General features: G+C 36.5%; 6 protein-coding genes across 7 annotated transcripts; 3 read left to right on the top strand and 3 right to left on the bottom strand.

The window, feature by feature from the left end:
- Positions 1-1,445: 1,445 nt before the first annotated feature.
- LOC106324812 (probable histone H2A.7) lies at positions 1,446-2,203 on the top strand. Its single transcript, XM_013762797.1, has 2 exons — positions 1,446-1,706; positions 1,790-2,203. Exons 1-2 carry the CDS (start codon positions 1,497-1,499, stop codon positions 2,024-2,026), a joined length of 447 nt encoding a protein of 148 aa, XP_013618251.1. The 5' UTR covers positions 1,446-1,496; the 3' UTR covers positions 2,027-2,203.
- A 355-nt stretch (positions 2,204-2,558) lies between these two features.
- On the bottom strand, positions 2,559-3,488 carry LOC106326193 (cold-inducible RNA-binding protein-like). Its single transcript, XM_013764212.1, has 4 exons — positions 3,320-3,488; positions 3,162-3,230; positions 2,974-3,080; positions 2,559-2,826 (listed from the first exon to the last, which is right to left on the bottom strand). The coding sequence occupies exons 1-4, from the start codon at positions 3,354-3,356 to the stop codon at positions 2,734-2,736; spliced, it is 306 nt and encodes a 101-aa protein (XP_013619666.1). The 5' UTR covers positions 3,357-3,488; the 3' UTR covers positions 2,559-2,733.
- A 250-nt stretch (positions 3,489-3,738) lies between these two features.
- Positions 3,739-4,895, top strand: LOC106322823 (40S ribosomal protein S15a-1). The gene is made up of 4 exons (XM_013760966.1): positions 3,739-3,850; positions 4,079-4,222; positions 4,300-4,460; positions 4,586-4,895. Exons 2-4 carry the CDS (start codon positions 4,090-4,092, stop codon positions 4,682-4,684), a joined length of 393 nt encoding a protein of 130 aa, XP_013616420.1. The 5' UTR covers positions 3,739-3,850; positions 4,079-4,089; the 3' UTR covers positions 4,685-4,895.
- Positions 4,896-5,010: 115 nt separating this feature from the next.
- Positions 5,011-5,672, bottom strand: LOC106322824 (gibberellin-regulated protein 10). The gene is made up of 2 exons (XM_013760967.1): positions 5,484-5,672; positions 5,011-5,380 (listed from the first exon to the last, which is right to left on the bottom strand). The coding sequence occupies exons 1-2, from the start codon at positions 5,563-5,565 to the stop codon at positions 5,193-5,195; spliced, it is 270 nt and encodes an 89-aa protein (XP_013616421.1). The 5' UTR covers positions 5,566-5,672; the 3' UTR covers positions 5,011-5,192.
- A 1,249-nt stretch (positions 5,673-6,921) lies between these two features.
- LOC106327688 (ras-related protein RABE1c) lies at positions 6,922-8,969 on the top strand. Its single transcript, XM_013765917.1, has 9 exons — positions 6,922-7,108; positions 7,182-7,259; positions 7,372-7,444; positions 7,546-7,646; positions 8,046-8,111; positions 8,171-8,268; positions 8,359-8,421; positions 8,530-8,622; positions 8,729-8,969. The coding sequence occupies exons 2-9, from the start codon at positions 7,187-7,189 to the stop codon at positions 8,810-8,812; spliced, it is 651 nt and encodes a 216-aa protein (XP_013621371.1). The 5' UTR covers positions 6,922-7,108; positions 7,182-7,186; the 3' UTR covers positions 8,813-8,969.
- A 40-nt stretch (positions 8,970-9,009) lies between these two features.
- LOC106327687 lies at positions 9,010-11,021 on the bottom strand. Of its 2 annotated transcripts, none has more exons than XM_013765914.1 (6): positions 10,888-11,021; positions 10,655-10,722; positions 9,661-10,572; positions 9,522-9,587; positions 9,241-9,439; positions 9,010-9,165 (listed from the first exon to the last, which is right to left on the bottom strand). In XM_013765914.1, exons 2-6 carry the CDS (start codon positions 10,655-10,657, stop codon positions 9,101-9,103), a joined length of 1,245 nt encoding a protein of 414 aa, XP_013621368.1. In that variant the 5' UTR covers positions 10,658-10,722; positions 10,888-11,021; the 3' UTR covers positions 9,010-9,100. The 2 variants fall into 2 exon arrangements, with proteins under 2 accessions (XP_013621368.1, XP_013621369.1); XM_013765915.1 differs by having other exon boundaries at positions 10,655-10,782; positions 10,888-11,014.
- Positions 11,022-12,767: the final 1,746 nt, after the last annotated feature.

Consider the following 12,767-nt stretch of genomic DNA (forward strand, 5'->3'; position numbering starts at 1 on the left):
CTCACCGTATAAACGATTAGGCAACTCCAACTCCATACCTGAAAATTGAAAACAATACAACATATATCTATTAATAACAAATATCACAGCTGAGTTAAATAATGTCTTTTAATACTTTATCAATAACCAATGTCAAAGAATTAGCATTCTCACTGTATTAATTTCAATTTTATGGTGTTTTATTTTTATTTTTTTAAAACAAAACCTAAAATTCCTAAATCTATCCCAAAAATATGATTTAAGCCATGATTGTGTACAAAATCTTCTCTAATCATCACCTTAACACATGATTGAAGCCTAAACATCCTAACTAACTCAAAAAATTAACCTTTTACCTTTCTATTTTCAAACTCTAAAAAGAAGTGGAGATATAGTTTCATACCTTTGCAGAACGAACTAAAGAGTGATAGATTCGTAAAAAGCTCACGAAATCGTATGGGTTAGGCCAAATAATCGTCCAAATCAGAGTGAAATTGAGTGAGTTAGGTTAATGAACTTGGGTGAGAATTTGATTTTGTCTCCCTTTATTCGTGAATGGGAAATTATGGGTTTCATCCCAGAGAAATCGAGTTTAAAGAGTTGAAATCATGCTTGGTCGGTTCAAATCAAGTGGGAATCAATCCAGATATAATCATACAAAACCAAAAAAATCGATTTCGGATTCTTTCCTCGGCACGGGATCGATCGATCTATTCTTACAGATCGGTCGATATGTGTAAATCGACCTTCGCCGATCGAGTGAAATGGACCAGGTCGATCAGTATATATTTCGCGTTTTTTTTTGTTCTGAATAATGATCGGGATCGATCGATCCACTATAACTTGTAAAGTGGGATCGATCGACCCCCCTTGTCGAACTCAATATATATCTTTTTTTTTAAATTACAATTTTAAGGGCATTACTGCCATTTTGGAAAAAATTAGTCTAATAAGACATAAAATAATATAAATTAGTCTAAATAGACATAGTTACCATTTTTTTGCTCTAAAAAAACAGATTTTCCTAAATGTTACGAGGTTAAATTTTTCAACATCACAATAGGGTTTTCAGTTATTTTTATATTAAATTGACGCTGTTTTTAGATTCTGAAATTTGGTGTGCTAGGTTTAATATAATTTTCTTGGATGCTTTATTAAATAACTGTATCCTTAAATAGCAAAATTATATATTTGTTTTCAGTTACCAATTATATATTTTCGTAGTGTAAATAGCAAAATTAATATCCAGAAAAGAAAAAGTGCAAAACTTTCAAAAAGAGAACAAAAAAATGGCGCGATCTCGAAAACAAGGAAACGTTTCTGATTGGCTAAAAATGCAAGCACGAGGATCGCTATCTAATTTATCGTCAACCGTCGATAAGACCAAATCTAACGGATACAAACCTCCCCCTTTCCTCTCTCCCTCTCACCTATAAAAACACAAGGGAGGGGACGGGAACCAAACATCACAAATCTCATAACCTCTTTCATTGAACTATAATCTCTCTCTCGTCGCGATGGAAACCACCGGAAAAGTGAAGAAGGCATTCGGAGGAAGGAAAGCCGGCGGCCCAAAAACCAAATCGGTTTCGAAATCGATCAAGGCCGGTCTCCAATTCCCCGTAGGAAGAATCACTCGTTTCCTGAGGAAGGGACGGTACGCGCAGAGACTCGGTGGCGGAGCTCCGGTTTACATGGCCGCCGTCCTCGAGTACCTCGCAGCCGAAGTAAGTCTTCGTTCTCTCAGATCGGATTTTGTTTATAAAGAAAAAATCATTTTCTGATTTTGATATTTTTGTTTTGCATTTAGGTTTTGGAGCTTGCCGGTAACGCGGCGAGAGACAACAAGAAGTCGAGGATCATCCCGAGGCATCTTCTCTTGGCGATAAGGAACGATGAGGAGTTGGGGAAGCTTCTGAGCGGAGTCACGATCGCTCACGGTGGTGTGTTGCCTAACATCAACTCTGTGCTTTTGCCTAAGAAGTCTGCCAAGTCGACCGAGGATGTTGCGTCCAAGTCACCAGCCAAGTCTCCTAAAAAGGCTTAAATCTATAACATGTTTTCTTTTGTTTGGTTCGTGGTGTTGAAATCCGTGAATGAATGCATATGTAGAAAAATCTAGCTTTTTTTTTAAGTTTTAATTATGTAATTTGTGGTTTGATTTCTCTTTCAGATCCAACTTTCTTAGTTAAAACAATTTATAAAATCTTTCAATTTGCTTATCTTCCTGGTCTAATCCTTACAAAGGCCGCTTATCATGGATTATGAATTGTTCCTACACTTTTTTGTTTTACTCAAGCGGGGAAAATATCAAATGTTCCCATATAAGTCGACTTTCCTCAGAAAATTTCGTCCTATTTAAGTATAGGTTTAGATCATTTGTATGGCGTAGAATAGAAGATGGACGCGGTTTTGAAGAATGAGTTTGAAATGTATTGTCCAGTTTTACAAGATGAACGCTACGAGATCTGTTACTCTTCTGCGAAACACCTTTATGGTTTCGTGCAATTTGATTAAGAATAAGCTGCTGTTTATGTATGCCCTAGCTTACATGAACAATCAGGTTTGTACACAACAAATTCATAAAAGACATTCAAACAAATTATTTTTACTAGTTAACACATTAGAGTCAAATATGCCCAACCTAAAGGAGGTTTACATGAGAATTGATTATACATTCTTAAAATGAAATGGAATTTAAGATCTGTCACTCTTTCGAAATGCAACAGTGTAAAATGATTTTGGTGAAGAGTCTTAACTCGTTTTGTAATGACCCTGTGTGTTCACATCAGTTGTTGGTGGTTCTTCTTTCGCAGCCTCTACAAATATCAATCTGCCATCAACTATCTGAAAACAAAGTACCAAATGCAAATCTCAGTCCCAATTCTTTGAAAGATATACACCAATCTTGGATACATTCCTTCCGACTTGAATATTCTGATTCAAGATCATTTGAGTTTTATATAAAAAGCCACGAATGAATTAGATCATCACCTTGCCATCGAAAGCTTTCATTGCCTTTTGTGCATCATCCTCAGACTCAAAAGTCACAAAGCCGAAACCTTTAGGTCTCTGTGTTTGCGAATCCTTAATAAGACGAGCTATTATAATAAACACAGACAACAGACAACAGAATCAGCTTAGACACATATAAAGGAGAATGAGACATTAGAAGTTAATACCTTCTCTAATCTGACCAAAGGGTGAAAACAGCTGCCTTAGCGATTGATCTGTTGTGTAACCAGATAGTCCTTTGCAACATAACATATTTAAATGACAAAAAATGAGAAGCAGAAAATAAAAATGCAGAATCTGAGGATGAGAAAGGAATTTATCATACTGCTGACGAAGAGCTGTGTTGTGAACCTCTTAGCCATCGTTATTGCACAGGAAGATTCTTGAATTCGATACAAAGAAGTGAAACCTCCTGATGCGAGCTTAAGCTACTATGAAACGGCGTCGTTTCCGCGAAGGATGACTTTCGCTGTAGGGTTTCTCTCTTAGCAGCCATTTTTCTTACGATTCTGTTTACATTTGATTTTGTGGTTTAGGTATTATGTTTGGTTCGGTTTAATTCGTTTTCGGTTATGTCGACCCACGATGTGTGAAATAACTCGATTGCAACCGTTAATTAATACTTGAATCCACACAATTGGGAAAAACCACAAACCAGGTTTTACAAAAAGGCCCAGTAAGGTCCAATTTTCATATCGTTTGGGCCCATTCAGTGAAACCTAGATCCCTTAACCTTTAAAAAAGAGTCTCAGAGGCGCCGGCAAAAACCCTAATTCACAGATCATATTCACTCCTCTTTGTGTCTTCGTCGTTAGCTAGCAGGAGAGGTTTGTGCGGCTGCCATTTCGATTCCAAGGTTAGAAAAATCTCCAGAACATCGTACTGTATACACCTCTCTCTTCTCGGATCTACTTCCATGTTAATTAGAGCTCGATTTACAATAGCATACTGAAAGTATTGAAGCAAGATCTTTGTCTACGTCGATTACATTAGGTTGATCGATTCTCGGTTAAGATGTTGATATAGATGTGCATTGAAGCAGAAATGTTATGTTTTAAAGTTTAGATTTGTTATTTGGTTGCAGAGCTCTGAAGAATGGTGAGAATCAGTGTGCTTAACGACGCTCTTAAGAGTATGTACAATGCGGAGAAGAGAGGGAAGAGGCAGGTTATGATCAGGCCTTCTTCCAAGGTCATCATCAAGTTTCTCATTGTCATGCAGAAACACGGTATTGAGCCGAAGCCTATAATTTTTTTGTTTTGTTTATTTTTCTGTTTCTTGCTCACCTGTTTAATCAAACTGCAGGTTACATTGGCGAGTTCGAGTACGTTGATGACCACAGGTCTGGTAAGATTGTGGTTGAGCTTAATGGAAGACTGAACAAATGTGGAGTCATAAGTCCTCGTTTTGATGTTGGAGTTAAGGAGATCGAAGGCTGGACCGCTCGCCTTCTTCCTTCCAGACAGGTCAGTTTCTCGTAATGATTCATGTCATAAGACTTATGCAAAATGCCTAAATACAGTTTTTTGTTAGCTTTATCCTTTGTTTGGTGTAGAGAAGTCTAATAGCTTGAGTTGTCTGATAATTGCAGTTTGGTTACATTGTTCTTACCACCTCTGCGGGTATCATGGACCACGAAGAAGCAAGGAGGAAGAATGTTGGTGGAAAGGTCCTTGGATTCTTTTACTGAAGAGGCAAGAGAATCTTCTTTGTCCCGAGTATACTTTGCTTCTCCTTTTGGTGACTGAGGAATTCGAATTGAGCTCAAAGTCAAAGAGGGTAGTAGAGTTTTTGATGCTTGTTTTCTTAGTTAATATGCCATTTTGTTCGTTTTGCGCAAAAGACTTGCAATGTAGACAGTAAGACAGTGCTTATTTTGAGACAATCTTCTTTCTGAGACATTTTATCTTCGATGGTTCAAGCATCATAATCAATTTTCTAAATAAATTTTGATTCGCTATATTGTACGATTACCATTCTATTGATCAACAAACTAAGTCACATTTCATGCATATATTAATAAAAGCTTCACCTCTAATAATTCAAATAAAAGTACATTATTTCGTTTATTATCAGGATTTTTCATATTTCATACATAAAAATATTTTCAAACTCGTATTATATCATGCGTCAACCACAAACGTAATATTTATGCGTATATAGATATGATGTCCATGAGGATGTTCTTGAAAACATGTTCAAGGGCATTTGGGTTGGCCTTTGGAGTTCTTCATATCACGGTAACAAGGACATTCATCTTTGTTTCCATAAGTGCCCGAGGGAACACAGTAGTTACACTTCTCGCAACATATATTGCAGTACTTGAGACACCGATCTTGTCTTCCTGCCTTTGAACATCTCGCATTGCATTTTCCGTCACATGGTGCTAGTTTATGTATCAGTCCAAATACAGATTTAATAAGTTGTAACTAGCTAGCGAGATTAGAAAATATAATTCTTAAATAAGTAAATGAATTATGCATACTTACAGGCTTCTGAAAGCATGAACAAAGAAGATGAGAGGAGTAGAGAGATTATGATGAATGGTACAACAGCGTATTTCATCTTCATTCTTAGCGAGGTTGAAGTTATTCTAATCTGATTTGATGAGGTTTGTTACTTTTGGAAGATGAAGACAAAAGCTCAAGAGTTTCCGCACAATGCAAAAGAAGTGATGGTTTGGGATGAGCAAAGTAAGTTATATATGGTGTAACAACCTTGGAGTAGGTGAAACGCTTCTTATGGATTGTGTATTTAGAAATTCAACTACATTTTTTAAAGCAGTATAAAGACTTAAAAAAAAATAGTTATGAACTACATAAATAAAACAAATAAGTACATTTTTTTTAAAATTAAACTCTATAACAATTATCATACAACTAAATTCGAGTATTGGTAATTTGTACAAGATAGTAGGGACTATTCAGTATTGGCATATTTGTTTGGTTAGAGAAATAGAAATTATGTTATATTCGCTTCTATCAAATCATATTAGTATTTCTCTTGTTATGATGAAATTAGATATATGTGTATACAATACATGGAAGATTATTATTTTGCTTAAAAGGAGAAATACGGAGACACAATGTCGTTCACGTTGAGCGACCATCGCGTTAAAGCTATAACAAGAGTGATACACGTAAGCGGAACCTAGAGGCAGGAGGAACTTCTAGAGATTTCTTCCTTCAAAGTTGTTGTTTGACGCAATGCATGCATCTATACTTACCTCAAAACCAAAATTCTAGGTGTGCTTAGCAATAAGATCAAGAGTAAGAACTTAACTGATAGACCACCCATTTAAACACTATTGTAATGAAGTGTGTTTCTGTCAGCCTATGCTAACAAATGGGATGGATTCAACTTCATTATTCTCGGGAGTGGGGTCCATTACATTAGCAATATGTTTAGTCTGCATTACATTGGTATGCAAAACTTAGATTATTTGCACCAAAAAAAACTTAGATTATTATAAGTATCACTTATATTTTTGTTTTAATTTATTTGTTCCTGATGAAATCTCACTAATCTAAGTTACAAAAAAAAAAAAAAAAAATCTCACTAATCTATGGTATATCTACCTTTTCAATTATGAGGCATACCAAGTTTTTCTTCACTTCCGCTATTTATATCTTCTCTCTAGTAATTCAGATGCGTGTGAAATGTGTTTTATGCACTAATGTACACATACATTTATTCTACAAGAAATCAGTAAAAATATTTAAGTTCCCAAAATTCACCGTAAAGCTTACTTATTTAACCCATCAGTCATTGTAATTCTAGAAAAATGTTGTAGTGGAATTTGGTTGGCAAAAGAGTAGCTTATAAGCATATCTCTCTACCTCACACCCAAGTTGCCTCATATTTTGTATTTTCGAGTTTATAAAAAAAGGCCCATAATAACACCATAAGGCTTCATGCTTTCTGGGCCAGATCTCTCTCCCTCTCTGCGCGGTTTAAGATTGCTAACTTACGCCGGAGGTAAAATATCGAAGAAGAAGGGGCGTATAATAAAGAAGCAGAAGTTAAACCAGAACGAGCGTATTTTAGCCTTCCACCATTTCAAACACTCTCTCTCGTTCGTTCTTCTGTGCTCGTCTCTGCATCATATGATCTGGTAAGCATTCATCGTCATAATCTCCATTCTCCATCGATCTCTTAGTCTACTCGGTTTCTGATCTCCATTATAGATTCAATGGCTGCTCCACCAGCTAGAGCTAGAGCCGATTACGACTATCTCATCAAGCTTCTCCTCATCGGTGATAGCGGTACGTATCTTCCCCTCATTTATCCAAGCGATACAATCGATCAATTTCGAAATCGCCGAATCTATACAATGTAGTGTGTGTTATAGATCACATAGGGATTCTAATGTTGCAGGTGTGGGTAAAAGTTGTTTGCTGTTGAGGTTCTCTGATGGCTCCTTCACCACTAGCTTCATCACCACCATTGGGTTTGTCTTCTTCTTCAAAGAGGAGATTAGAGAGAGAGAGACTGTCTTTGTTTGTTTCACTGAGTTATTAGTACTCTTATCATGTGGGTGTGGTGATGCAGAATTGATTTTAAGATAAGAACTATTGAGCTTGATGATAAACGCATCAAGCTCCAGATTTGGGACACTGCTGGTCAAGAACGTTTTCGCACCATCACCACTGGTCAGTCACACTTTCTTCAATAGTGTCCTTTAAATTGAATCAGAGAGGAGGATTAAGAGTCGAGGGAGACTTCTTTACATATGAGCTACTTGATCTAATAGTGTGTCATTTTCCTACTAGAAGTTGAATTAGAGGTATCTAAGAGTCGAATGAGGCCTTCTTTAGATATGAGCTACTTGTTCTTATTGTGTCCTTAACATACATTTTCTCACTGTAAATTGAATCAGAGCGGATTAAGAGTCGAATGGCATCTTTTTTTTTTTAGTTTGTGCAGTCTACTAAACGTTATGGCTGATGCTGTTTTTGTTCAGTGCATGTTTTGGTGATATCATTATTCAGTTGTTATAAGCACCTTTTTCTTTTGCGCCAGAATTTTATTTTTTACTTCACTTTTTGCAGCTTATTACCGTGGGGCAATGGGCATTTTGCTGGTGTATGATGTCACTGACGAAACATCCTTCAACAGTAAGTTCTCTTACGTTCCTGCTTTTTCCTGGATCTGTTTTCTTGACCTTTTATTGTAGACATCAGGAACTGGATTCGTAATATCGAACAGCACGCTTCAGATAATGTCAACAAGATCTTGGTAGGGAACAAAGCTGATATGGACGAGAGCAAGAGGGTATATAGTACACGCAAGCTCATTCTCACAACTTCCTGATTCACGAGTAATCAAATGAATAACGTTTTTGGTAACCTTTTTGTTTTGTAGGCTGTTCCAACATCAAGGGGTCAAGCACTTGCTGATGAATACGGAATCAAGTTCTTTGAAACAGTAAGCCAAACATTGTCTCCATCAGAAGTACAGCTTAGAATACTACATTGGTCGTATTCGTTTTTGCTTACCGTTGCTAATAAGTTATTTCATAATTCATATGTCAAGAGTGCTAGAACAAATCTGAATGTGGAAGAAGTTTTCTTCTCGTTAGCAAAGGACATTAAGCAGAGACTCACTGATACTGACTCCAGAGCAGAGGTTACATTCTCCTTCAGCAATTCTTCCATTTCAAATCTTTTGTGCACAATTCTTTAAGAAAATCTCTTTTCTGTTTTGTCTGTCACAACTCTATCGTAAATTGCAGCTTGCGACGATTAGGATGAGCCAAACAGATCAGGCGTCTGGATCCGGACAAGCCACGCAGAACTCTGCATGCTGTGGAACTTAAAGAGGTCCGAATTTGAAGTGGAGTGGGAAAGAAACTAATTTGTCATGAGGGTAGTAGAATCTTCTCAAATTGATTTGATATCAGATTCTGTGGCTAGATTGCTGAACTCTTGCTCATAACTCAAAATCTTTTCTTAGCTTTTGCTTTCTCTTTTACATCATTTCTTAAAGCTTACTAAAGGTTCTCTATATACAAAATCAAACCAAAAAAAAGAAGTTTATACATTATAAGATCCAGTAAAAGTTTACAATCTTACAATTCTCCACATTAATATAGTAATTTATACATTCAAAAGCAACGCTCTTCTTTGCCATAGATACGCTGAAGTTCCCTGGTTGCTGCTTGGAATGATTCTGATCCAAAACAAAAACAGATTACAAAAGTTAAAAGACAATGCAAATTAACGAGCAAGAAGAAGAAGATTAGACCTTTCCATATGCGGAATGCTTTCTGATTGATAGGAGACCCAAAAACAGTCTGAACAACATCAAACAACATAGTCTCTGGAGTGTTCCTAAGTTCCTGAACTATCTGATAAATAGTCTTCCCGTTCTCAAAGTAAATATGATTGTTTGGATGCTTTGTTTTACATCCCGCGTGTCTCTCAAATGCATACGCATTAAGCACCTTCGATGATAACCAAATAATTAATAATCAGTCAGGGTTCCTCAACAAAACAGAGCTTTATTATATTGACGGTGAGGCTCACCTTTGTATAATCACAAGCTTGACACCCACAGAGATAGCCTGATCCTTTGATGACTCCTCGAAGCTCCTGAGTTTTAGATTGTTTACAATACGGCAAAGCTTAAAAATAAGTTGAGATGAGACATTAAAGGGTGTTTTACCTCACGCGAGAGAGACACGTACTTCACAGGAACGCCATCGAGCATACCAGTTGATATCAAGCTTCTTACGTTCGAAGGAAAGCTTGTGGAAGCTTCCTTCTTTGACGTCTTACTCTTTGGAAAAGATTCCAAACTCTGTTTACCCACTTGCGGTTGCTCACTCACAACATCGCTGTTGGTCTGTGCGGTTTCTTGTCCATAAACCATATCTGGATCTTGAACATAAGACTGATAGTTCCCAGAGCCAACACCGTTAAGCTCTTCACCAAACGTGATCCCATGAGTGTCCTCCTCATTACCATAAGGATGACCACCCTCCATCGCGAAATTCACAAAGCTACTACTACTACTACTCTCGTTCTCCCTCCCACCACAAGCTCTAATCGAAGACGACTCCATTTTCCTACCGTCTATCAAACCACCATGTGTTGTAGTACTCATCGTCTCCTTGACACGACTAACTTGAAGCTTTCTACTTCCTCCATCACCACCACCACCGAAACAGCTTCCAACAACCTCAGCCCCGTTAGATATAGACAACTCCACAGATCTGTCTTCCATATAGCTCTTGGGCTCTGTTCTGCTATCTCTGTCACCAAACAAAAGGGGTCTGGGCATCTCAGTGCCGAGAAGCCTATCCATGAACTGGTTTGAGACGGATTGAAACACGGATGAAGTTTCCCATAGAGGAAGACTTAGACCTACTACATTTGATTTCCCTGGATCTTGCACTTGCACAACGGCTTGCTTCTTGTTTGGGAAGGTCTCAGAGCGAGAAGAGGAGTCGTTAAACCAAGGGTAAGGACGCTTTGCATCTTCTCTTGGTTGATGGTGATGAACATACACAGAGTCTTCTTCCTCGTTTGCATTCTCATTGTTCTTGAGAATCCAGAAGCCTTTGCTTTCATATGACTGAAGAAAAAAAAATCAAAAAGTGAATGCAAAGTTTCAAACTTCTTTCTCAGGAATTGTAAACCCTAATGCAAAGACTTACCATTTCGATTCAAGCTTCCCTCTTTAGCTAACCCTAGGAAGGTGGAGCTTTTTGGTCAAAAATCAAACCTCTGAAACGAATTCGAATCAGTGAAGAGTGATAGATACGAATCTATGAGACCCTGTAACCTAATTGCTCAGTGGAGAGTGTTGATAATCAAGAAACCGAGAAACAAATTTCGAACGAGTCGATTCAGAATGGCTGAGAATTGGAGAAATCGGGAGATTGGGTACCTCGATTTGATAGTCGGGGACTCGATCGCCGGTGAGGAAGAGAGTGATTTTCGCCGGAGAAGAAAGTCTGATCGGATGATAGGGTGCGCGAGAAGCACCAGAACTTTGCTTCGACTTTTTTTTTTTTGATCTGATGTTATGGTTACCACTTACCACGAAGGTTATCTTGCTGACGTCTGATCTTGACCGTTCATCTCTACAACACTTGTAGGCCCAAACTTCTTTAAATTGATGTCATTAATAGATTTGGCCCAATTCACGTTCAACCCTTTTCAGTTTACCACTTTGTGTACTTTTCCTGTTTTTACTTTTTTTTTAGTATCTTGAATATAATAATAATATCATTTATTTTTGTAATTAAAATTCAAAACAAAAGAAAAGTTAGCTCATAGGAAATAAACATGTTAGCTTTTAAGTTTTTCAACTGTCAGACAAAATTCTTCCCACAGAAACGTACCTTAATAGTTTTCATTCTCTTTCTACATTTTGTATTTGATTTTATATCAACTAGGGTCGGCCCGCCAGTTAATTTGATATTCACTAAATGCTCGAGTTGAAATTTGTTTTAAGATTCAAGAATTTGGTTATCTGTTATGTCTTACTTATTAGTATGCGGTGGTATAGTTGTTTTTCGATTATTCTTGCTTTGGTATTGTATCAAATTAACTAATTGTCCAACTCATAATTATAGATGTATAAATGTGGATTTGTGATAAAGTTTGATGACAATACTGTCTTTTTTTAATTTTTATTCATAGTGGAGTGTGCATGTGTCAGAAAGAAAGAGGCCTATAACAACTTTTATGTTTTTGTGTATGGATTTTAAATATATATTATTTTGTATAATGCATACTTGCTCTACAACATTTCCTTGTAGACTAAAATTTTTTTTTTCTATATTTTTAAAAGAGAAAATATTTAGTCTAGAATATAACATGGACATATGTATTGACTATATATAGAAGTTGAGTGTTATTTTAAAATGACATATGTATAGAGATTTTTCAACCATTACTTCACTGGCACAAAACATTTATAACTGTAAATACCTTCTTTTAAAAGCAAAACTAATAAAAGCGTGTACAACAAATGTATTTTGATATATATTATATGCATCAAGTTATAAAGGTTGGAAACATTGCAAAATTGTTTGGAGCAAAGTTTTTAACTTCACGATTTTCATCTTGACGTCAGTTCAGTATCGGCCCTGACCACAAGCAGAAGAAGCATGGGTTTCCAGCTGACACGATAATAAGTATTTTCGCGGCCACATATTTATAAAAAGTGACTTTAGCCTAGTGGTTCTAAGAGAAATTACCAGTGCTAGAGGTGTTGGGTTCATTACCCTTAACTGCATTCATTTATTTTGGCCCTAAATATAAAATGGGACACGTGTCACTCCTAAAACGCACGAATTGATGATGTGGCTTCACGGGAGAGAGACGAACATTTCTTTATATATATAGATAATTGTGAGAGATTAAGTTAGAGCCTGGCGCTCTTAAATTTTGATTCGGTTTGGTTTTAGTTTTATTTTCCAGATCATTTGAACTAAACCAAAATTAATACTATCAAACTGATCCTACTTTTTGGTTATTAGTTGAATTCTTAGTTTTATTACTGAACTACAGATTTGAAGAAAAAATAAGAACTACAGATTTGATCCGAACGAAATTTTCCTCAGATATAAATGAATCATAATCATTTTTTTTCTCTAGATTATCTGATATCCGAAATAATCAACATGAACCGAATACTTGAATTTCTATGGTATTATTCTGTATATATTTTTATTTACATTTATTGGGATGAAGCAACACTACAAGAAAACAACGGTATTCTGACGGACATTCCGACGGAAAATGAAATCCTCGGAATAT

Source organism: Brassica oleracea, chromosome C2 (genome assembly GCF_000695525.1).
Source record: "Brassica oleracea var. oleracea cultivar TO1000 chromosome C2, BOL, whole genome shotgun sequence".
In the NCBI taxonomy this organism is placed as follows: domain Eukaryota; kingdom Viridiplantae; phylum Streptophyta; class Magnoliopsida; order Brassicales; family Brassicaceae; genus Brassica; species Brassica oleracea.